This window comes from Cebus imitator, unplaced genomic scaffold (genome assembly GCF_001604975.1).
Source record: "Cebus imitator isolate Cc_AM_T3 unplaced genomic scaffold, Cebus_imitator-1.0 Scaffold74, whole genome shotgun sequence".
NCBI classification, from domain to species: domain Eukaryota; kingdom Metazoa; phylum Chordata; class Mammalia; order Primates; family Cebidae; genus Cebus; species Cebus imitator.
The window spans coordinates 7,642,369-7,666,962 of record NW_016107389.1 but is presented as its reverse complement, the minus strand read 5'-3'; the positions used below and the strand labels follow the sequence as shown (position 1 = coordinate 7,666,962).

Below are 24,594 nucleotides of genomic sequence, written 5' to 3'. Positions count from 1 at the left end.
AGGCCAAGAAAGGAGAATCGCTTGAACCTGGGATGTGGAGGTTTGCAGTGAGCTAAAATCACGCCATTCCACTCCAGCCTGGGGGACAGAATGAGACTCTGTCCCAGAAAAATGAAAATCAATAAATGAAGTATACTACTTAAATAATAACTATACACACACACACACACACACACACACACACACACACACACAGTATATTTTTAGTAGAGTTCACCTATAAATATCAGTCTAAATTTAAGCATTTAAAGCTGGTCACTGTAAACAACAGTGTTAATATATTTAACATTAGTGAACTCTACACTTAAAGAGAGTAAATTTTATCATAGTTTGAAAAAACAAAACTAAGCACTATAAATAGTTGAAGTACGGATAGCAGGGTTATTACACTTTTACTGTTTTTAAAAAACCAGGCTGGGTACAGTGGCTCACACCTATTATTCTCGTACTTTGGAAGCCCAAGGCGGAAGGATTAAGCCCAGTAATTTGAAACCAGACTGGGCAACATAATGAGATCCTATCTATACAAAAAATTTAAAAATTAGCTTATATGGTGGCACGTGCCTGTAGGCTTAGTCCCACCTACTTGGGAGGCTTAGGTGGGAGGTTCACTTAAGCCAGGAGGTGGAGGCCGCAGTGAGCCTTGATTGTGTCACTCCCTGTACTCCAGCTTGGATGACAGAATGTGATCCTATCTCAAGAAAAGGAAGAAAAATAAACACTGTAAGGAAGAATTTTGTTAATATGAACCAAAAGAATGATTCTTCTAAATAAAAGAATTTGATTTTTATTTTCTGTGAACCTTAAATATAATATGTTTGAATGAAATGCCAAATTTTTCTATGTGGAAAAGGAGCTGGCAGCTGTTCTTGTTTTAATGGTGCCTTTGAAAGGACCAGAATGATGTTTTTAATACATAAGTCATAGTCCACGCTGGAGTGCAGTGACACAGTCCTACTCACTACAGCCTTGAATTCCTGGGTTCAAGCGACCCCACCTCAGCCTCCTGAATAGCAAGGACATGGACATATGTCACTCCACCAAGCAGCCTCAAAACCCCTGACCTCAAACAATCCTTCTGCTTCAGCCTCTCTAAGTGCTGGGATTACAGCCCATCTTTCTTAGAAAGAGTCTTTATGAAGTTCTGTAGTGCCCTCCATGATCTCTCCTCTGCCTCCTATCCCCCATCCTCATCTTCTACAAATTGCTCCCTTAGTTATTCTCCCCCCACCTGCTGCCTGGCCTTTATGTTTCTTCAGTGCTTCAAGCAGAGTCCTGCAAGTCTTTTGGCATTTGCTGATTCTATTTTTCTCTCAAACGGTTCCCCAGATTTCTGCATGGAATAGTGTCTTGATTCTTTTAGGTTCCTCTGTTCAGATGTAACCTATCAATGAAGACATCCCTTATTACTCGATAGAATGTAGAATGACCGTCACTTTTTCCTTTACCATGTTTAATTTTTGCTTATTGTCCTTCTCCACACTGTTTTCGTAAAACAGTACCTTTTTTTAAGTGCTGTTTTGTTCACTGATGTAGTCTTCCAGAGACTAGAATAGCGTTTGGCACACTTGAGTGCTCAGGTGCTCAATGTATTTCTTAAGTGAATATAAAACTGTACATTTTATGCAAAGTACATTAGTTGGTAGCTAATGATAACTGATAAACATTGTCTTGTTTTTTTTCCGTATTGATGTGGCAGCACCTTTTCTCTAAGTTGTATTTTACATTCACCCCAAAGATTCACTGATCTTTTAGTTTTAAAATTTTATGTTATACAATGTCACGTACACATGGAAAAATATATAGAACAAAATAAAAATAGCTGCAATTTAACAGATAATTATATCGTAAGCGTCTATGTAACTCTTATCCAGGTCAAGAAATAAAATAATACCAGTAATCCAGAAGCTCCCTGTGTAGTCCTTCTGTATAATAAATAACATTCTCCTTACCTTGAATAGATAATCACTGTCCCAGCTCTAGTAGTGATAAGTTCTGTGCTTTTTGTGTATACATGGCGGGTGTTAGTTCTACTTCTGTTTTGCCTGATTTTGTTGGGTTTTTTTTTTTTTTAAGACAGAGCTCCCCTCTTGGTCCAGGCTAGAGTGCAATGGCGTGATCTCACCCCCCTGCAACCTCCACCTCGAGTGTTCAAGCTATTCTCCTGCCTCTACCTCCCAAGTAGCTGGGATTACAGGCACCCACCACCACACCAGCTAATTTTTATATTGTTAGTAGAGAGGGAGTTTCACCATGTTGGCCAGGCTGGTGTCAAACTCCTGACCACAGGTGATCTACCTGTCTCAGCCTCCGAAAGTGATGGGTTATAGGTGTGAGCCACCATGCCTGGCCCCTTTTGCCTGATTTTGAACTTTATGTGAAGAGAATCCTTTTGGGTCTTCCTTCTTTCATTCGGAAGTATGATTTTTAGATTTTTATGTTTTGTGAGTTGTAATTCATTCATTTTCATTTCTATTTTTCCATTATATGAATAAACTACAATATATTCTGTTGATCAGAACTTGCGTTATTTCCAGTTTGAAGCTATTCTAAGCAATACTCTTAAGAAAATTCTCATGTTTTTCTTTTGGTACACATAGGCACATGTTTCTGTTGGATATACAGATGCTTCTTAACTCATGATGGAGTTACGTCTTAATAAACCTGTAGTGAATTAAAAATGCATACACCTAACCTAACGAATATCATAGCGTGTTTTAGCCTACTCTAAATGGGCTAACAATACTTATATTCACCTACAGTTGGGTATAATCATCTAACACAAAGCTTATTTTATAATACAGTGTTGAGTGTCTTGTAATTTGTGGAATGCTATACATGTGACAAAATTGCAATCATTTGGCACCATCATAAAGTTGAGAGATCACTTAGTGGAACCTTCATAAGTTGAGGGCTGTTTGTGTATCTAGGAGTGGAATTACTGTGTCCTGGAGTATACAGATCTTCAACTTGAGTAGATTTGCAAATGGTTTTCCAAAGCGGCTATACCATGTTATACCAGTTTACATTCTAACCAGCAGTGTTTAAGAGTTCTGTTACTCCACATCTTTTGCGTGTATATACACACACACACACACACACACACACACGTATGTGTATATATATATATGGAAAGAGAGGGATTGAGCATATTTTCCTATGCTTCTTGCTCATATTTTCTTGCAAAAAGACTGTTCAAGTCTTGCTTTTTTTCTGTTGGATTGTTCATTTTTTCTGATACATAAGATTTCTTTTTATATTCGAAATATAAAAACTTTATGGGCTATGTGAGTTGCAGTTTTTCTCTTTATTTTTTTTGAATTTTATCTTTTTATATTGACAAGTTAAAATTGTATATATTGTATACAGTATGTTTTTGAAATACATATACATTGTGGAAAGGCCAAACCAGGCTAATTAACATATGCATCACCTCACAAATCTATTTTTTTGTTGTGAGAACACTTCAAATCTACTCTCAGCAGTTTTCAAGAACATGATACATTGTAATTAACTATCATCACTGTCTTTTACAGTTGATCTCTTTAACTTTTTTCTCCTACCTGAATGAAATTTTGTGCCCTTTGACCAACATTTTCCCCACCTCCCCCTGCTCACTGCCTAGATGCATTCATTCACTGTGGTTTACACAATTGTAATATTCTGAGTGCATAATTGATTTGTTAGAATAATTTTTAAAAGATATGCTTTCCCTTATTTAGTATTGGTTTCCCAGTCTATACAGTTTATCATGTGGCAGAATAAATACTACATTCTTTCCCTTTAAATACCACTTTAAAAAAAATTAGCTAGTTTGTTTTTATTCTCCAATGGTGGCGTGCTTTCTTTTTTAAAAATGTTATTGAACCCTAGAGTTAAACGTGTGTGTTTCTGTCCGCTACAGTTATTCTTTCTAAATCTCAAATAGTATTAACTCGCCGAGAGGCTCTTCATATTGGCTTTTCAGTAAGTCTGGTAGTCTTTGAGGCTTATGTTGTGTATCTCCTGCCCTGGCCCAGGAATCAGCCATTTTCTAGAGCCCTTGTTTCTTTTAGTATGAAATGGTACTTCGCGAATACAATGTGGGCACTACGGATGTTCCTGGGTTGATATTGTTTCTGAGAATAATTCAGTGAAGTCTTGTTGATTTTTTTATTGGCTTTTATTTTTATTAAGCCATAAAGTTTCTTCATGAAGTCTGAATACAACTCTATTATGTATAGTTTTCTTCCAGTTTGTGATGTATTTTTAAATTTTTTTAAATAGTGTCTCAAAAACCGGAATTTTAATGGTCTAATTTATCAAAAATTTTTGTGGTTAGTGATTTCATGTGTTCTAGCACAAAAATATTTGCCTGTCCCAAGTGATTCTCGAAAGGGTCAGTTTTACCCCTTCATGACCCGCCCCCAGCCCACCCATCCCTAGGACTTTGGCAATGAGACATTTTTGGTTGTTGCAACTGGTGGAATGCTACTAGTGTCTACTGCTTAGAGGCCACAGATGCTGCCAAACATACTAAATGCATGTGATGTCCCCCACAACAAGCAGTTATCCAACTGAAAGTGTCAAGGGTGCTTGCATTGAGAAACCCTAATAAGGGCTTAGAGTTTTAACTTTTGCGTGTAACTAAGTCTGTGTTGATTTCAAGTTGATTTTTGTGTAAGATGTAAGGTAAGAATCAAAGTTCATTTTTTTCATAGGAATATCTAGTTCTAGCATAGTCATTTTCAACTGAGTGTAACTTTGCCTCCTAATGGACATTTGGCAGTGTGTAGAGATATGTCTGGTTGTTAACAGCTTGGTAGGTGTGCTTATGGCATCTAGTGGGTAGAGCCAGAGGTGCTAGTAAATATCCTACAATGTACTGGACAGCCTCACGCTACAAAGAATTATATGGTTCAAAATATCAGTAATGCCAATGTTGAGAATCTCTGTGTTAGCACAGAGTTTGATTGAGAAGACTCTTTTTTCCATTACTGAGTTACTTTCCCACCATCATGTGGATCCATTTTTTGACTCTATTTTGTTCCATTAATCTGTCTGTCTCGATGCCAAAACCATATGGACTTGATAACTGTAATTTTATACTCTCAAGATCATGGGTTCTTTACATTCTTGTGTAAATTTTGCAATCAACTTGTCCATTTCTACAAAAATCTAGGTGGAATTAAAACAGTGTTCCACTAGATTGCTTTTCTATCTTTTAAAAATAAAATCTGATAATCTCTTTTAATTAGAAAGTTTATGTCCATTATGATGACTGTATATATTGATTTGTTTGTGCTTTCTGTTTTACTTTTTCTTTGCTATTTTTGTTTTTTATTCCTTTTGAGGGGATTGCTATGTTTCCTCTTTTCCCCCATACCTTTGGTTTGGAATTTACATGTTTATTTTCTGTTCTCTTAGTGGTTATTTTTGAATTTTTACAGTGAAAACTTTCCCTGTTCAATATCAACTAGTCTCCCAAACAGTATAGAAATCATAGGCATTTTGACTCTCATTACATTCCTCTTGACGTGTATACTATTTTTGTTATAATGCTGTTTCTTTTTTAAACATACCCACATTATTATTTTATGTTTGTTTTGGTTTATCTACAGGTTTGCCAAATTTTGGCCCACCGTTTCTTCTTCTCAAACCTACATTCTGAAATTATTTCATTCTTCTTGAAATCCTGTGTATTCTAGATGTACCTTTGGTGAAGGTCTCTTGATGGTGAACAATCTTCATTTTTGTTTATTTGGAAATCTTTTATCTATCTTGTTCTCATTTTAGTAAGTTATTTTATTTCATACACAATTCAAAGTGGGCCGTTAACTTTTTTCCACAACATTTAAAGATATAATTCTACTTTTTAATGTTATTGTAGAAAAATGTGTTCTCTAATTGTCATTTCTTTTAGAGCGTCTGTCTTTCCTCACTAACTGTACTTTAATTTTGGTGTTTTAGAGTTTCATAGAAATATGCTTTTTAATAAAATCCTGCTGGCTGATTGTTTTTATTGTGTCTGTAGCCTTTATCAGTTCTGGAAAATTCTCAGCCATTTTTAATTATTGCTTCTCCTTCATGTTCTCATTTCTCTTCCTTAGGATTTCTAAATTTTTCCTATGCTAAACCTCAGTCTGTCCTCCATTTCTCTCTTTTTTAAATTTTGGTAAAGTATACATAATAAAATTTACCATTTTCACCATTTAAATGTATAGTTCCATGACGTTAAATACATTTACATCGTTGTGCCACTGTCGCCACCATTCATCTCCAGAGCTTTTCGTCTTCCTAAACTGAAACTGAGTATCCGTTCAATAGTAGCTCCCTGTTCCACCTTCCCCCCAGTTCCTGGCAACCACATTCTGTTTCTGTCTGTATGAATTTCACTACTCTAGGTTCCCTGTATAAGTGAAAACGTACAGTATCTGTCTTTAAGTGGAAACATACGGTATCTATCTTTTTGTGACCACCTTATTTCATTTACCATAATGTCCTCAAGATTTGTCCAAGTAGCATGTGTCCAAGTAGTATCCCATTGTGTATATATATTACATTTTGTTCATCTGTTCATCTATTGATGAAAACACTATAGTTGCTTCCACCTTTTGGCTGTTGTGAATAATGCTGTTATAAACATAAGTGTACATATATATGTTCAAATCCATGCATAAATGTAGAATTCTTATGTTTGGCACCCCACCTGATCTTAGAACTGGTTGAGGAATTTGTCTGCAAGCCTCCTCACCTTTCATAGTTTTTCTTACAGTTCACTGCTCTAGTTTCTCCTCTTTGTGTTTGAGCTATCGATTGATTGTTCTTGCATCTTTTCCTTGCTTTTCACCAAGCCCAGACATATTTTTCCTTTCTGGCCCAAAATAAAATTTAGGGAGTCATTTTCACCTGTTTTTATAATTATAGATCTGTATTGTATAAATCCATGTGCTTTTGGTATATTTAATTCTCAAGATATTTTGAGTTTTAGACAGTAATAGCATTCAGTGGATGAGTGATGTGGAACAGTGTGAACCTTTAACCTCCGGTGTTCAGTTATTTTTCAAAGAAAAATAAATTACTAGTGTAAAACATTTTTGTACTACATACGCTAAGTAATTATCCTTTAGTTAATTGAATACCTACCAATTGCAAAATACTTTTGATAATTGTATAATGTATCAGAGTACAGGTGTAAAACTGTCTTAGGTTTTCCTTTGATTCTCTTGCTGTAGTTACCGAATTAAGTGAAATTCAGTTAAAAACACTGTAACATCCTCACAGTTATATTATACCAGGAATGATGTGACAATGAATGTCTAACCAGAATAGTCTCTATTTCCAGTAGTTCTTATGTATTGCCTTCCTTTACCTATTCAAGTTCTTGTAATAATTACCATAGGAAGGGAATGTTAGAAGTGAAAGTTAACTAATAGTACAAATAAGGAGCAAAGATATTTTGTAGATATGAGTTTGCAGTAGACTCAGAAATTTATAAACGTTTCCGTATTAGTCCACATCTGTTAGTTGCAGATGATACTGTGAATTAAATATCAAGGTCTGCCTTGAAAAGCATAGATGGAGAGAGAAAATGTGAAAGATAGCAGCGAGTGGGAGTGGGGATTAGAAAAGGGGAGAAGGGGTTCTGAAACTGTAGATGAAAAGATACACTGGAGTAAAGTTACTGATTTGTAACTTGACACATTTTACAAACATGTTAAGGGAGAGGGGATATAGATATATGACAAAGCTAGTATATAAAGATGCTGAGAGCTTTTTTGACGTAAAATATATTCTGAGACATTAAGATAAAGTTCATTGACAGAAGAAGAAAAAATATGTATCTTAGAAGATAATGTATCTGTGTATTTTAATCATAACTCTCCCCACCTTCAACAGTTAAGCATCTCTGAATTGTTTATATATTATCACAAGTGGCACATACTCTTCTCACAAGAAGCTGTGAATTTTATTTATTTACTGATTACATTTCCTGATGTTATTAATATTTTGAAAACAGTTTGGAGAAAATAATAAGCACTCCATCATTTCAATTAATTATAACATTTCTCGTTTGATTTTTTTTTTAGATTATAGATTAGAGTGACCTGTAAGATAACTACTTCATTAATTCATTGTGCTTGGGAATGTTTTTAGAGTGTACTACTTAATTTCTAATTATTCACATAACTGCTTTTATTGCAGTAAAGCATGTTGAAATTTTCATGTGGCTTTCTTTAACAGTTGTTAAATAGCGTGGAAAATATGTGTCTTCTCTATTTTTAAATTTTAATGAGACTGCTAATTTTAGTATTATTAAATATCGGTATTTTAAGTATCTGGGTTAAAAATAAATTATGAAAACAAAGAATATACAATGAATGTAATCTTAGAAGCTTGATTAATGAAATCAGGCTACTTTTTGCAATGAACAATTAGATAGTCACATGTAACTAAAAATTTCCTTTTTGCATTGTTAGAGAAATACAATACAAATGAATTTTTCTTAATTTTTCTTTGCCAGAAAATTTTAAAAGCTTGCATTGAACAAGTGAAAAAGTATCCAGAATTCTATACTCTCCATGAGGTCACCAGCTTAATGGGATTCTTCCCATTCAGAGTAGAGATGGGATTAAAGTTAGAAAAAACTCTTCTTGCATTGGTAAGGTTTATTATCTGAAGATAGAAGCTTTTTTTTTTTTTTTTNACAGAGTCTAGCTCTTATTGCCTGGAGTACAATGGCATGATTTCAGCTCACTGCAACTTCAGCCTCCCAGGTTCAAGTGATTCTCCTGCCTCAGCCTCCTGAGTAGGTGGGATTACAGGCACCCACCACCATGCCTGGCTAATTTTTGTATTTTTAGTAGAAACGAGGATTTTACCATGTTGCCCAGGCTGGTCTCGAACTCCTGACCTCAGGTGATCCGCCTGCCTCAGCTTCCCAAAGTGCTGGGATTACAGGAGTGAGCAACTGTGCCCAGCTCATGTATATTTTACATAGATACTATATTTAAACTTTAAGCAATTGTTAGATAACTTTTTAAATATATAATACAAATCTGTGTCCCTTTATTTTTATTTTATGGATACAAAAATTGATATTTTTAATAATTCCACTACTAACTTTGTTCCTCAATACTCTTATCACCCATCTGAATGCCCCTGAATACAAGCAGGAAGCCCCCTTTTTTAAATGGGGTTTTATTCACAAACATATTAGAAATAAGTGTGTGTAGAGGGTATTTTGGAGTTTCTGTTGTCCCCTGTTATGACTTATATCTCCTAAAAGAAGAGGATACACTTTACAGTGACTGGAAAAATTCTACAAAACTGTCCTGGCATGGTGGCTCACGGACAGAACCAGCACTTTGGGAGGCCAGGGCAGACAGATCACTTGAAGTCAGGTGTTTGAGACCAACCTGGCCAACATGGCAAAACCCTGTTTCTACTAAAAATACAACAATTAGCTGGGTGTGCTGGCACACGCCTGTTATCCCAGCTATTTGGGAGGCTAAGGTGAGAGGATTGCTTGAACCTAAGAGGCAGAGGTTATAGTGATCTACGATCACATCACTGCACTCCAGCCTATGTGACAGAGCGAGTTAGTCTCAAAAACAAAACAAAACAAAACAAAAAACACTGGTAGTGGTTGTCAAGCAAAAACATGAATATCTTGGCATAAAGTTTCTAAATCTGGTATTTACATTTAGTAGAATGATAAATTTCATATGATGAAAGATACTTTTCTTAGAAAAACATCAGGATTTTTGCAGTAAAATGATTAATTATTTTCATATTTAGGGCAGTGTAAAATATGTGAAAACAGTATTTCCCTCAATGCCTATGAAGTTGCAGCTTTCAAAAGATGATATAGGTACCATTGAAACACCAGAACAAACAGCTGAAGCTATGCATTATGTAAGTACCAAGGCAACACTGGATCTTCCTAAATGATCTTTTATATCTCACAAAATACATCTAACCTGATTGTCCTAAAGTACCCTTTCTGACTTTCTTCGTCTTTTACTTTATTAAAGAAAGTTTCAGTAAGCATAACCAAGTAACAAATTATTTGTTGTTTTTCAGGATATTAGTAAAGATCCAAATGCGGAGAAGCTTGTTTCAAGATACCATCCTCAGATAGCTATAACTAGTCAATCCTTATTTACCTTATTAAATAATCATGGACCGACATACAAGGAACAGTGGGAAATTCCAGTATTTATTCAAGTAATACCTGTTGCAGGTTTGTGATTTACTGTGTCAAATATTGCTTTCAAAAAAGAGAGGTTGGACGGCATGTTCTCGCTAACAAATGGAAGTTGAACAGTGATAACACATGGACACAGGGAGGGAAACAACACACATGGGAGCCTGTTGCAGGGTTGGAGCAAGGGGAGGGAGAACATTGGGACAAATACCTAATACATGCAGGGCTTAAAAACTAGATGACGGGTTAATACATGCAGTAAACCACTATGACACATGTACACCTATGTAACAAACCTGCACATTCTGCACGTGTATCCCAGAACGTAAAGTAAAATTTAAAAAATAGGTTAGAACTGTTTGATTTCAGCTGTGTAAATATAGGGGGTCATTTATCAGATATCAAAGTACTGATTTAAGGAGGATATAAGTTTGACACTTAAATTCAGTAAAACTTTTTCATGTATAAAGTTACTGTAGGCTCAGCACTACTAAATGAATTAATTAGATCTATAACACCTATAGTCGTTGTTTAAGGGTGAGAGTTAGAGATAAAGTGATGATGTAGGGTGGCCAAGAAATTCATGAAATGGTCAGGTTTTTCTTTCACTGAAATGAATGTATTTCTTCAGTAGACAACCTCAAATGGGTGAATTTCCATGACTTACTAACTTGTCTATTGGAATTTGGAATTACAGTAAATCTGTAAATATAAGCAATAATTTTGTTGTCTGTCTTTTAACAACAGAATTAATATCTGCATATTCTTGCATTCAAAAAATTATTTTCCCTACTGTTTTGATTCATATTTTATTTTTAAATATCTTCCAGAATTAATATTATTATATGTCACAGCATAAATATAGTAAATGAAAGACTATGTCTAATGAAACAAAACTACAAATTAGAATTAAATGTAATATATACCCTGTGGTGAATATTTCATCACTTTTTGCAAGTTCCTGTAACAGCTGAGTAATGATGACAGTAAGAATGTAACAGTAAAAAACATTGTTAGAAAGATGTTTTTCTCCTGCCAGTTGAATTTTCTTGCCCTTAGATTTGGAAAGGACTTTAATATCTTCTAATCTAAGGGTAGTAAATATATGGGACATACGCTGCCATTCCTCTGGTGTCTCTTTGGTGATCCTAATGTTATACATCCTGGTTTTTAAAAAATAAATCACTATTAGATACTAATTACCTCTTTTCTTTGGTTTTAAGGTTCAAAACCAGTTAAAGTAATATATATTAATTCACCACTTCCCCAGAAGAAAATGACTATGAGAGAGAGAAATCATATCTTTCATGAAGTTCCATTAAAATTTATGATGTCCAAAAACACATCTGTTCCAGTCTCTGCAGTCTTTATGGACAAACCTGAAGAGTTTATAGCTGAAATGGATGTATGTAATGCTTTTTTTTTCCTTAGGGGAATGTACTTGTTTATCCTTTTGAAGCATAAAGTTTTACTGCAAATCCCTAAACCTAGTAGCTAAAAATACAGGCTTTAGATTCCAACTTAAATTGAATTTCAAGTCTAGCTAGATTTTAGGCAACTAACTTAACCTCCCTCAGCCTCAGTTTTCTCTTCTTATACATGAAAGGTAGCAATACCTACTTGACAAGATTATTATGAGGGTTAAGTTTGATATTTTATGTAAAGGCTGAGCATAGTTTTTAGTAATGTATGTAGGGAACGCTCAGTGATGGTAGTGAATATGAGGTTTTGTTTCATTGGTCTCATTCGTATTCAGGAATTTTATTTTTTTGAGATGGAGCCTCTCTCTGTCACCCAGGCTGGAGGACAGTGGCGTGATCTCTGCTCACTGCAACCTCCGCGTCCTGGGTTCAAGTGATGCTCCTGCCTAAGACTCCTGAGTAGCTGAGATTATATAGCTGTGCACCACCACACCCAGCTAACTTTTTGTATTTTTAGTAGAGGTGAGATTTTGCCATGTTGGTGAGGCTGGTTGGTCTCAAACTCCTGACCTTGGGTTATCCACCCGCCTCAGCCACCCAAAGCACTGGGATTACAGGGATAAGCCACTGCACCCAACCCATATCCAAGAGTTTTTAAGTGTGAAAAGGAACAGATGAGTTTCATTTGATTGGTACAGAAGGTATTTGACCAGATTGTTAATCTTCAGTATACTTAGTAGCTATGTGACCTTGAGTGGATTACATAATATCTCTGTGTCTAGTTTGCTTATCTGTAAAATGGGCATCATGATACTACCTAACCGAAAGGATTGTTTAGGTTTAAATGAATTCATACATGTAAAACATTTAGAGTAACACTTGGCACTCTGTAAATAATTGCTTTTATTATCCTGTGTTTTAAAGTATTTTTTCCATGATTTTTAAATACATTGTTTACAGAAAACTTGATTCATTCATTCCATAAGTTTTTAATGAGCAGATACTATTCCATGCAGGGAAGAAGCAGCAGTGAATAAAAACAAAACCTGTTTTCTCTCAGAGCTTACATTAGTGGCAGAGGGCCCAGATACAGGAAAAAAGCAGGTAATGGTAAATGCTGTGGAGAAAAGTAGAATAGGCTAAGGGGAAATAGAGAGATGGGTGGGGAAGGGGTCATTTTATATTCATGATCAAGAAGGCTTTTCTGAGGACAGGAAATATGAACAGAGACGAGTAAAATGAGACGAGCAAACAAAAATTTTAAAATAAAATATAAAAATGTTTTTCTTACACTTAACTCATATAATTTTAAGGATGTTAGCGTTTTGTTTTTTATATTTATGGTTTTCTCTTTGCCATTTGCCGTTTAATATTTTTATGATATATATGTCATCAGGCACTTTTAACTTATGTTTTCCTTTTATACATTTTACTTTTAAAAATCTGCCTAAAATTTATATTGAGGTGAATGTCAGGCAGTAACAAGTGGCTGTAAAGAAACCTGAGATAGGTTAAGAGGGATAAAAATTGACAATGACTTCTTTCAGTAATGGGTAAGCCAGGTAATTTGGACCCTCCTTTTATTGATGACAACTAAAAAAGCTGGACAAATGTTAAAATGTCTTTCTTAAAAGCATCAAGAAGCTAACAAGATAGTGAGGAATTGTAGGGATGAGATACTGAAGAGACAGGAATTCCATAAGGTAAGCCTGTTACTTAGGGTCATTTTTGCATCGGATTGTATTTGCCAGTTCTGAAGAAGTAAGTAAGAAAATGAACTGTGCTTTTGGCAGCATCACAGTACTGAGGGATAAAAGGAATCAGTTTTCCACTGAGGGCCTGTACCCCAAAGGTGCTGCGCCTCAGGAGTCAGGGTGAACCAGAAGTAAAACAGCTTTCTCTGAGATTGTAGCCTGAGTTTTCGGGCCCTGACCTTAGAGTAAAACGCTTTTTCTGGATTGCCAGTGTCTCCAAACACCTAGCAAAAGGAGTGAAAATAATCCTTACAGGAAGATAATGCATTTCGTAACTTCAAATTATTATACTTCTTAATGTCTATTAGTTTAATTTTTGTTGCTTAGTATTCTGTAATTATTTTGATTTCTGTAGTCCAACAGTTTGGAATGTTTTTAAATTTCCAAGTGCTTGAGTTTATTGTTCGTTTAAATTTTTTAAATGATCTCTGATTTTAGTTCTTCTGAACATAGAGTAAGACTTGATGAGATTCTGGTTTGGTCTGTATTGAAATTTCCTTTGTATATTATAGTCCATTTTTTGAAATGCCCTTTGGATTCTTGGGAAGAGAAAAAGTTTATCTTTGTAGTCTATTTATATGTTTATTTTCAATTTTTTATATATATTCACATTTTTAATATTATTCATACCTTCTGTATTCCTTTTTATTTTTTACTTAGAGATAGTGTATCATTGACCAAGTATAATTGTGTTTCTGTCAGATTTTTTTTTAATTTTTCAGTTTGACTGTGTATTTTGAAATCATTACTTGACATGTCACAATTCATGACCATTATCTATTTATCATGGATTTTCTCTGTTTTCAAACTAGCATTTCTCCCTTTTCTATCTAACACTTTTTGCCTTGAATTCTTCTTTGTCTATTGCTATTCTTCCTCTTTTTGTATCTTGATGGCATCTCTTGTTGTTTTGTTTTTAACCTTTTTGTGTAGGAATGCCTCATGTAAGCAGCATATAGTTGTAATTTTTCTTTTTTACCAAATTTCGTAGTCTTTTAGTAGGAATGACCATTTCCTAGCCACCGTTCACGGAGAGGCTACTTATTAAGTGCCAGGCACAATGCCAAGAGATTTTCTATATGTAATTTCTCATTTAGTCTTTAGAACAAATCCAAGAAGATGCCCCTACTTTACCTGTTTTAGAGATGAGTCAGTTGAGGTTCAGAGAGGTTAAGTAACTTAGATGAGTTGATCTTTCTTACTACCTGATGACCGTTAGAATCTTTCTCTTAAATCCTGGACTGTAAGGCTAGCGGATGTACATAACCAATTAACAAATTTCAATGGTATTTAAAGTGCTCTGTCAAATTGAAGAGAGATCTTCTGGTGCATATCTCCTTGTGGAGGGGAAAATGTATTCCTGAATAAGTTAAAACTGTGTGTAGTTTTTCCATTACCAAAATAGTACATGAAAAATAACATTTATGACTTCATGTCTCAGAATACAGTAAATCATCTTGTGTCCATTTCTGCCCCATCTTTATTGCTGAGAGTTGTTTTCTCTGAGTAGTTGTGGAAAGAAAGTGACTGGTTGGTATTAAGGGTACACCAGAATCTGGTAACACTTCTCCAGCCACGTTAGAAAGCAGCATCCTCACAGTGGCAGAGGGACTTCCCTCCTGGTCAGCTAAGACCAAGTGTCTCTGCAAAGAGTCTACAGAGTAGACATAAATGAAAATCCGCCGCCTTGTTTGGCCCCATGTTTCTTCTTTGTGGTCTTGTCCATTTTTTGACTAGTTGAAATTCCTCTTGAAATGTAGTGGTTTGTAAATATTTCATTTCGTGTGCTATTACAACGTGGCAAATTTGCCTGTTACCACAAAATTTTTTTTTTTTTTTTTTTGAGACGGAGTCTTGCCCTTTGGCCTGGGCGGGAATGCAGTGGCACGATCTCAGCTCACTGCAGCCTCTGCCTCCCAGATTCAAGTGATTCTCCTGCCTCAGCCTCCCAAGCAATTGGGATTACAGGCACCCGCCACCATGCCTGGCTAATATTTTTGTACTTTTAGTAGAGATGCAGTTTCACCATGTTGTCCAGGCTGGTCTCTAACTCCTGACCTTGTGATTCGCCTGCCTCAGTCTCCCAAAGTGTTGGGATTACAGGCGTGGCCACTGTGCCCGACATCACAGTGGGAAGGTAAGTTTAAATAGTTGGTAGTAGGTTGTTGTCATCTTAAGCAAGAATCTTTTACAACCATTAGATTTTCCTTTCTCCTTTAAAAGAACAAGAAGTATGTATGAGAGGGATAGGAATATTAAGAGATAGGTAGCTTGGCTTGAAATTTTTACTAATACTTTATCAATTTATTTACTTAAGATCTCCTATGAAGTCAATGAGTGCCGAAAAATTGAGACTCTTGAAAACTCGTATCTGGATTTTGATGATGATGTCACAGAACTTGAAACTTTTGGAGTAACCACCACTAAAGCATCAAAGTCACCAAGTCCAGCAAGTACTTCCACAGTACCTAACATAACAGATGCTCCTACAGCCCCCAAAGCAGGAACTACACGTGTGGCCCCAAGTGCACCAGACATTTCTGCTAATTCTAAAAGTTTATCTCAGATTCTGATAGAACAGTTGCAAAAGGAGAAACAGCTTGTCACTGGTGTGGATGGTGTCCCTGAAGAGTGCACAAATAAAGATGATCAGGGATTTGAATCATGTGGTGAAAAGGTATCAAATTCTGACAAGTCTTTGATGCAAGATAGTGACTTGAAAACATCTGATGCCTTACAGTTAGAAAATTCTCAGGAAATGGAAACTTCTAATAAAAATGATACGACTGTAGATACGGTACATGCTGTTGATGAAAGACCCAGTGTTCTGGAAAACCTAGATACCTCGAAGGAAAAAACAGTTAGATCCGAAGCAGCTGAAACTGAAGATACAGATCTCTGCAACAGTGATACAGATGAGGAGTGTTTAATCATTGATACAGAGTGTAAAAATAATAGTGATGGAAAGACAGCTGTTGTGGGTTCTAACTTAAGTTCTAAACCAGCTAGTCCAAATTCTTCCTCAGGACTGGCTTCTGTAGGAAACCAGACAAATACTGCTTGTAGTCCTGAAGAGTCATGTGTTTTAAAAAAACCTATCAAACGAGTATATAAAAAATTTGATCCAGTTGGAGAAATTTTAAAAATGCAGGATGAGCTCTTAAAGCCAATTTCCAGGAAAGTACCCGAATTGCCCTTAATGAATTTAGAAAATTCTAAGCAGCCTTCTGTTTCTGAGCAGTTGTCTGTTCCTTCAGACGCCTCCAGTTGGCCGAAACCTGGATGGCCTTCTGCATTTCAGAAGCCAAAAGGACGTAAGTAAATATTTACAAAGAGCTTACACTGTTTTACTTGTTCTTTTTTCTTAGTTATTGTTTTCCCTCATTCTTTTACTTTGTTATAACCTGTTTTGTAATTGTCACACATTGATATTTCCTTTTTTCAATCTATGGATCAGTATTTCCGCTTCCAAAATGTCCTCTCTATTATGTACACAAAAGTGTATGGGCCTTGCAACTTGTGTTTATCTAACATGAACAATGACTGCTAAGCTATAGGTAATACGGTTTGTCAAACTGATGAAGGGTAAGTGCATCCAGAATAATCATAAATATTTGATTGATTTAAAATTTATTTATACTTGATGTTTGGACTGCAGTTTTATGAAATCCGCTCCTCAGGTCTGCCTGGTTAGGAATAACATTACTTTTTAAACTCTTTTTTTTTTTCTCTCACATGGTGTGGTGTCTCATGAATTTATACTTTGCCTAGAGTTAGTGAAGGTTAAAAGGAGAAAAACCTTAAAGCATGAATTTCAGCTCTTACTGCAGTTCCAGTAAGAGTAAACAGAAATGGCAATAGTGTGAGGGTCCATTAGGCAGAGAAGTAGATATTTAAAGATGATAGAAGTTTAAAAATAGTTAATTGAATTGTTGTATCCTCGATTATAATGGGTAAAGAGATAATGTATTTTAAAAATGAGAAACATTATTTTTAAAGGATTACCGTATGAACTTCAGGACTATGTTGAAGATACGTCGGAATACCTAGCTCCTCAGGAGGGAAATTTTGTTTATAAGTTATTTAGCCTGCAAGACCTGTTGTTACTCGTGCGCTGCAGTGTCCAGAGGATAGAGACAAGACCACGTTCTAAAAAACGGAAGAAAATCAGAAGAGTAAGTTGTTACTTGCAGAGTTAGATTGTGATCACATAAATAATCAACAAATATTTAACATGCCATTACTATAAAGTTTAAAATGTTGAACACTCATAGTATCTTCAGGTTGAGTTTTTTTTTTTTTTTTTTTTTTTTATACTAAAATGCTGAGATCAAGTTAAATGTTTATATAAAGTAGCCATAGATGCCAGTAACATTCATGCATGGAATATACAGGTTGAGCAACTCCAATCCAAAATCCAGATTCCCCAAAGTTCGAAAGCTTTTGAACTCCAGTATGGTACCACAAGTGGAAAATTCCACACATGACCTCATATAATGAATGAGTCACAGTCCAAACTCCAGTCAAAATTTTGTTTCATGCATAAAATTATTTAATCTGTTGTATAAGATTACCCTCAGGCTATATGCATATGGTGTATGGGAAACATAAATGAAATTTGTGTTTAGACTTGAGTCCTGTCCCCAAGATACCACATTTTGTATATGTAAATATTTCAAAATCCAGAAAAAAATCCAAAATCTGAAACGCTTCTGCTCCCAAGCATTATAGATAAGGGATACTCCACCTGTATAAACCTTATTAAAAAACTGCATCATCGTATATTACATCTAGATTGGCACATATATTCCTGTTTTCTCTGGGAGTTTGGATTTTCATTATTACATGTGAGCTCGAGCTCTTTTCTCTCCTTCTTTGGGGCTCTTTTTGGCCTACTTTTAGAAGCCCAAGTAGAACTTTTGAAAGATGGCATTTCACACACATTTAAGGTCTTTCCAGGATTGTTAGAAGACCAAGTCTCTTCCTTTCTTTTTCTCCCTTTTGTTTCTTTGGGGTTTGATGTTAGTGTTTTCCTCAGGAAAAAAAAATGTATTGCTGCAATTTGAGTAATTCTTTCTTTCAGTCATTTTCTACATTTGAAATTCTCTTTCAAATTTGTTTGCATTTATTTTGTGTGTATCACTACTGAATTCTGGTAAATAGAATCTTCCATATTATAATTGAGTATGTAATATTAAAATGTGTTTCCTTTCATTTTTCTTGAGGGTTTTTTCTGTTGTATATATTTTTCATAGTATACTCTAAAAAAAAAAAAAAAAAAAAAGGTTTTGGTGTCTCTGCCTCTTGTTATCTAACCCATTGCCTAATAAGAATCATCACTGAAACTTTGAAATCAGTATGTTTTGAGATAGGGATCAGGTGAATCCAGACTAGTGATGTTGTAGTGTTGATCCTTGTGGAATACTTCCTGACTGCTGTATCATATCAAAGAATTACTGGATTTCAAAAAGTATCCAGCCTTTTCACAATGCTAATAACAGCAGTGTGAAGGTTTGACTACTGTGACAAACTCATCCACATCCAAGTTGTACACTTTGTCCACTCAAATCCAGTAGACTCAGTGGACCTTGTGCTTGATAACATTTTTTTGTTTTGTTAAATAGAAGGAGGATTGCAAATAAATTATTAAATTCCTAAATTATTAAACTTCTCATTCACATAATTTAATTTTTATCATTGATTCAAACTCAAAATTTTAGAAACCAAATGGTTTTGAATTAAAACCAACATAATACCACAAGTGGAAAATTCCACACATGACCTCACATGATGGGTTACAGTCCAAACTCCAGTCAAAATTTTGTTTCATGGTTTTATAAAGTTTATGCAGGTGAAGTAGCCCTTATCTATAAATCCCTTATATTTATAAACTAAAACCATTTGGTTTTAGTGCTCTTTACAAGAGAAACTCAAGGAATGCCAACATTTTGTATTTTGATTGTCTCCTTCTAGATAAATGCTAACATCCTGTGAATTAAAAGACTTTACTTTATCTGCTAATTTTTCCTGCCTCATATATGTTAACTAATAAATTTAATAACCATAAGCTTGAACATCCTGAATACAGATAGTATCAATCCTATAGATTATATTTTCAAGGGCTTATTTCTTTAATTCTTCCTTGCTTTTTCTCTGATATATTTTAGAACTACCTCATTTCTTTCACTTCCTACTCTGTGAACCCATACCACTTTGTATTTCTTTTTCAGCTTACAGCACTTAGAAATTGTTGATGGCCGATATCTCTTAAGTAAGAATAGCCTAGGGAAATTTTGGATACCAGTTTAATTCTTGAACAAGACAGCTTGGTAAGGACATTGTAATTCACTTGACTAAGGTGAAATTTATAAATTTGAAGACATAAACTTGAGAAAATTCATTATTGAAATATATCAGTAGTCACACCCTAAAGAATATCTAAATAGAAGCCTCATATTTCTGATTGTGTCAAACTCAATAAAATTTTAAAATTTTCAGTGAATGTTTATATTGCCCCTGATATTATATGTAGTAGTTTAGTACACATGGTTTAAATCTCTAAGTAAAATGTATGCTCCTTGGAATCATGTCCTATTCATCTCTGTTTCTCCAAAATATTTTATCTTATGGAAACTCAATAAATAGGCACTGAGTAAATGAGGAAAATGGAGAAGGAATGGTATTGTTGAGTAAGGGAACTTTAGGGATGTTGAGGCACCAATTTGAAAATGTTGTAAATGGTGCTATTTAAACTAATTAGGTAAAAGTACGTCCCCCATTAGTATTTCCTACCTAAAAACCAACTTGCTTAGATAGAGCTTTGAAATACTTGGAAGTCTCTTCAACCTCTGATATCCAAGAACCTCATCCCTTTGTTTTTTCTCAGTTCTTCAATTACTTTATTCTAGTTGCGATTTTAGTTTCCAGTGTCATTTATGTTTCCTCACCAAAACTCTGCTTAATAAGAGTTGCACTTTAAAGAAGAACTTAAAACATCAGCCAGTCTCAAATGATGGAATGAAATAAAGAGGCTAGGCGCAGTGGCTCACACCTATAATCCCAGCAATTTCAGAGGCCGAGGCAGTTGGATCACCCGAGGTCAGGAGTTCGAGACCAGCCTGGCCAAGGAGGTGAAACTCCGAGATATCTACTAAAAAAAATACAAAACTTAGCCAGGCATGGTTGCATGCCAATAATCCCAGCTGCTCGGGAGACTGAGGCAGGAGAATCGCTTGAAGCTGGGAGGCGGAGCTTGCAGTGAGCTGAGATTGTGCCATTGCACTCCAGCCTGGACGACAAGAGCAAAATTCCATCTCAGAAAAGTAATAAAGAGGCTATTTTGGACCACAAGATAAAATGGAATCAGTGCTGAATTAAATACATGATTACAAAATCCATACCCAGGAACTTTGGATAATTTCATAATATGTATTATTATTTGTCTCAGTTAACCAAGTATCCTGAGTGCCTTATATGAAAAATTGGAAGAGAACCAAGAAAAGCTTTTACTTGGAGAGCCACTGATCAAGGGAAGAAAATAGTAAATTTTATAGAATGAAAATTTTGATTGTCCTTAAATTTTTACTTCAATTTTGGGACACTAAGGAAAGATGAAATGCCCAGGCCTCTTTTTCCCCCCGCTTCCTGGAGATGTCAGTAGAATACGTACAGAAATTAAAACTGGTTTTAGGACTTGGTTTTATAGATAGGGTAGTATTATCTAAGAATATCTCCCAAAGTATTTGCTTTTCAGAAATGGTATTTATTTTTAAATTTTAAAAAATATATGGAATTAACTGTTTCCCATTTCTGGTCCAGAACTATGATCCTTTTTCTCAGTCAACATTTTTCTCAACTTTGCTATAAACTAGCTATGTATCCTTGAGCAAATTTCATTCATTCTTTTTTCTAAAGAGACAAGAGTCCTGCTCTATTGCTGAGGAAGGAGTGCAGTAGCATGGTCATAGCTTACTGCCTCCTTGAACTTATGGGCTCAAATGATCCTCCCACCTCAGCCTCCTGAGTAGCTAGGATTATAGGCATGTGCCACCATGCCTAGCTAGTTTTTTTTAATTTGTTGTAGAGGCAGGGTCTTGCTATTTTGTCCAGGCTAGTCCTGAACTTCTAACCTTAAGTAATTTTCCCACAGCCTCCCAAAGTGCTAGGATTACAGGCCTGAGCCACTGCACCCAGTCTGAGCAAATTTCTTAACCTTCTGGGCCTTCATTTGTTTATCCCAACCTCCTCTTTGCTCTAAAGTTATGAAGAGACTAAATCATATGCAGATAACCATTTGCTAAAGAATTACACTGTAAAATGCTTTTAATGATAAAATTATCCTAATCACATTTAATTTTGTTTTAATTGAGAAGACACTAGAGGCCTAACTACTCAAAGTGTGGTTCCTGGAACAATAGCTTGTTAGTAATATAAAACCTTGGGCTTTACCCCAGATTCTACATTTTAACAAGATCACCAGATTTCTTACATGCACGTAGTTCAAAGGGCAATCATGTGAAACCACACTTACTGTTGATAACAAAAATAGTGGATTTGAATTGTTCTTTCCACCACCATTGTGCCAAGCCCACTCTTTGCCGCTTTGTGAAAATCAAGAATTAAGAAATACTAATGAAATATTTTTATATCTATAAATGGTGACACCTTAGTATAATTTCAGAAATACTAGTTAGCTTTATCAGTGCGAGTAAGTACTTAAATCATGTTTCTTTTTTGGCAAATGGAAATAGACTCCTGTTGAGAGTAGAGCTTTCTTTGAAGGTATGAGATAGCATAAGCACAGTGAACAACATGTATTTCTTTGCATATGCTCCCTTAGACTAGTAATAGGTACTGGCCTAAATTACTTATGTAGTGTGCTGACCAGTGACCTTGGATGGATAATTTGTCAGACACTTCATGTCTGAAATGAAGCCTTTGATATTGAGAAACACAGGTGTTAATGTAGGCATTAGTGCCCATTATTTGCAGACTGAAACAAGCTGCTCAGAGTATTTGAGTCTGAGACAATGTGACTCATGCTTTAAAGGAGCAAAAGATTTCTACTTTTTTATCCTCTTGAAAATGACTATTAGATAAAGAAGTCAGTGCTTCTCAGCATCTAGCTTTGAGCCTTTGGGCAACTATGTATGATAGGCTCTGTTCCAAGGATTCATTCAAGGAATGCTGCCATTCACATTCCCTCACAGAAATCAACCGTTGCCTGTGGGGGGAGGTGTGTTGATTTTGTTCAGAAATGGGTATGGTAGGGAGGGATCGCTTATCCATTCACCTTTTGCCACCAAACATTCTAAACATCAGGCCTGAACGTATCCATCTTACTGTCTGAATCCTTCTGTAATTAAAAGGAAATATGATTACCTGAAAGCATTTTGAAAGTGCCAAAGCTGTATAGGCAAATGTATTTACTATTAATAGTAAATTAGTGGAGCTTTGAAAATGTATAATCTTGCATTGCAGCAATTTCCAGTTTACGTACTGCCAAAAGTAGAGTATCAGGCTTGTTACGGAGTTGAAGCTCTGACTGAAAGTGAACTTTGTCGCTTATGGACTGAAAGTTTATTGCATTCCAACAGCTCATTCTATGTTGGTAAGTTATACAAAAGTCTTTATTCTCCTTTATAATTTCCTTGTAATTACATACTTGTAAATTCAATTGTGAATACTTCTATTCTGTACTTTTTTACTTTAATTTTTATGTATGTATGTATGTATTTATTTTTAGACAGAGTCTCACTGTTGCCCAGGCAGGAGTGTACTCATGTGATCATAGCTCACTGTAACCTCGAACTCCTGACCTCAAGTGATCTTCCCACCTCAGCCTTCCCATAGCTGGGGCTGCAGGCATGTGTTGCCATTCCCAGCTAATTTTTTGTTTTTTTCTTAAGATGGGGTCTCATGTTGCCTAGACTGGTCTTGAACTTCTGGCCTCAAGCAATCCTCCTGCCTTAGCCTCCAAAAGCTCTGGGATTACAGGGATGACCTACCATGCTGACCTATTTTAAAAACACTTGTTTAATAGTATAATCAAAAATACGCATTTGTTTTCTAAAACAAGCTTCTTTTAAGAGTACTATTTAATTGGTTATTTATTGATCTATAAGTTTATTTTGAAATTTTTGTATAATGACACTACTTTTAAAACCTCAAATATTTTGATGAAACGACTTTTTCCTTTTCTTTTTGTTTCATTTTGTGAGGGCATAGGGATTAGGCTGGAGTTTAGTTTGCATTGGCTCAGTTCATGTACAGTTAACATCCTCACATAATAGATTACTCCTTAGTCGTTATTGGTATTATTTCCTTCACTGGAATGTCTAATATAAAACATCTCAATACATCCCATAAATCTCAATCCCTCCTGATCATCTCGAACTGCTCTTCCACGGAGTCTTTTGCATTCTTTGCTCTCTCAGTGCAGCCTTTTACTTCTCTATGACTTTTTACTTTGTACTTTATTGTGCTCTCTTAACAACTATCCCTTCTTCCTTTCTTCCTGTTAGACAATAAACAGCTTAAGGTCAGACTCTGATAAAATTCTGTATTGAGTCTAATAAAATTTTTTGTTATTACAGTGCTTAGCATGATTCCTTGTATGTAATAAATCCTGTGAGGGTGTTTTTCTTGCTTAAAGAAAGGTTATTCACTTAAATTTTTTTTCCTATTTTGGTTAATCAGTATTTTGTTTTCATGTTTTATGAGAGTATTAGATAATTGATTTATTCTTTCTACTTAACTCAAAAAAGGAAGTAGCTAAATGCACTGATTGGTAGTATACTGCCTCCTTCCTCCTCCTTCAACACATACTAGAAGTTTTGGTAGTAATTTTCAGTCTGTAACCAGAATTTCCAGTGTTCCTCCAAAAGATCTCACACCAACAATCTCAACATTCGCTACTTGAAAGCAGTTTGCCAGCCACATCCATTTTAGGAAAGGAACAAGTAAACCTTGTGAGTAAAATTTCGTTTAAAGTACTGACAGAGAATGGAGATTCATGGAAAAAAAAAAATTGAGATTTGAGTTTTTTAAATGTACAGTTTAACATCACTTCTTCTTATTTTTAAAAATCCTAAGTAATCATTGCCCTGTGTACTAATTATTCTCTCTGAATCCTATCCACTTGTGAGCCTTTCATTTCAATGTACGGAGGTAGTATTTTTGGTTTGTGTGACAAGTGTTTGGTGAAAAACATATATTGTCTGGTTGTAGG

At 35.3% G+C, this 24,594-nt stretch overlaps 1 protein-coding gene across 4 annotated transcripts in view; it reads left to right on the top strand.

The window, feature by feature from the left end:
- The window catches only part of ICE2 (interactor of little elongation complex ELL subunit 2), a 45,575-nt gene that overhangs the window by 3,209 nt on the left and 17,772 nt on the right, over positions 1 to 24,594 (top strand). For 3 of the 4 annotated variants that reach the window (XM_017531920.2, XM_017531921.2, XM_017531919.2), the window contains exons 3-9: positions 8,504 to 8,641; positions 9,781 to 9,897; positions 10,066 to 10,225; positions 11,413 to 11,594; positions 15,682 to 16,678; positions 17,364 to 17,539; positions 22,845 to 22,974. In XM_017531920.2, coding sequence (XP_017387409.1) covers positions 8,504 to 8,641; positions 9,781 to 9,897; positions 10,066 to 10,225; positions 11,413 to 11,594; positions 15,682 to 16,678; positions 17,364 to 17,539; positions 22,845 to 22,974 — 1,900 coding nt within the window. Of the gene's footprint in view, positions 1 to 5,600; positions 5,775 to 8,503; positions 8,642 to 9,780; positions 9,898 to 10,065; positions 10,226 to 11,412; positions 11,595 to 15,681; positions 16,679 to 17,363; positions 17,540 to 22,844; positions 22,975 to 24,594 lie in introns of all 4 variants that reach the window. The other variant, XM_017531922.2, reaches the window with a different exon arrangement.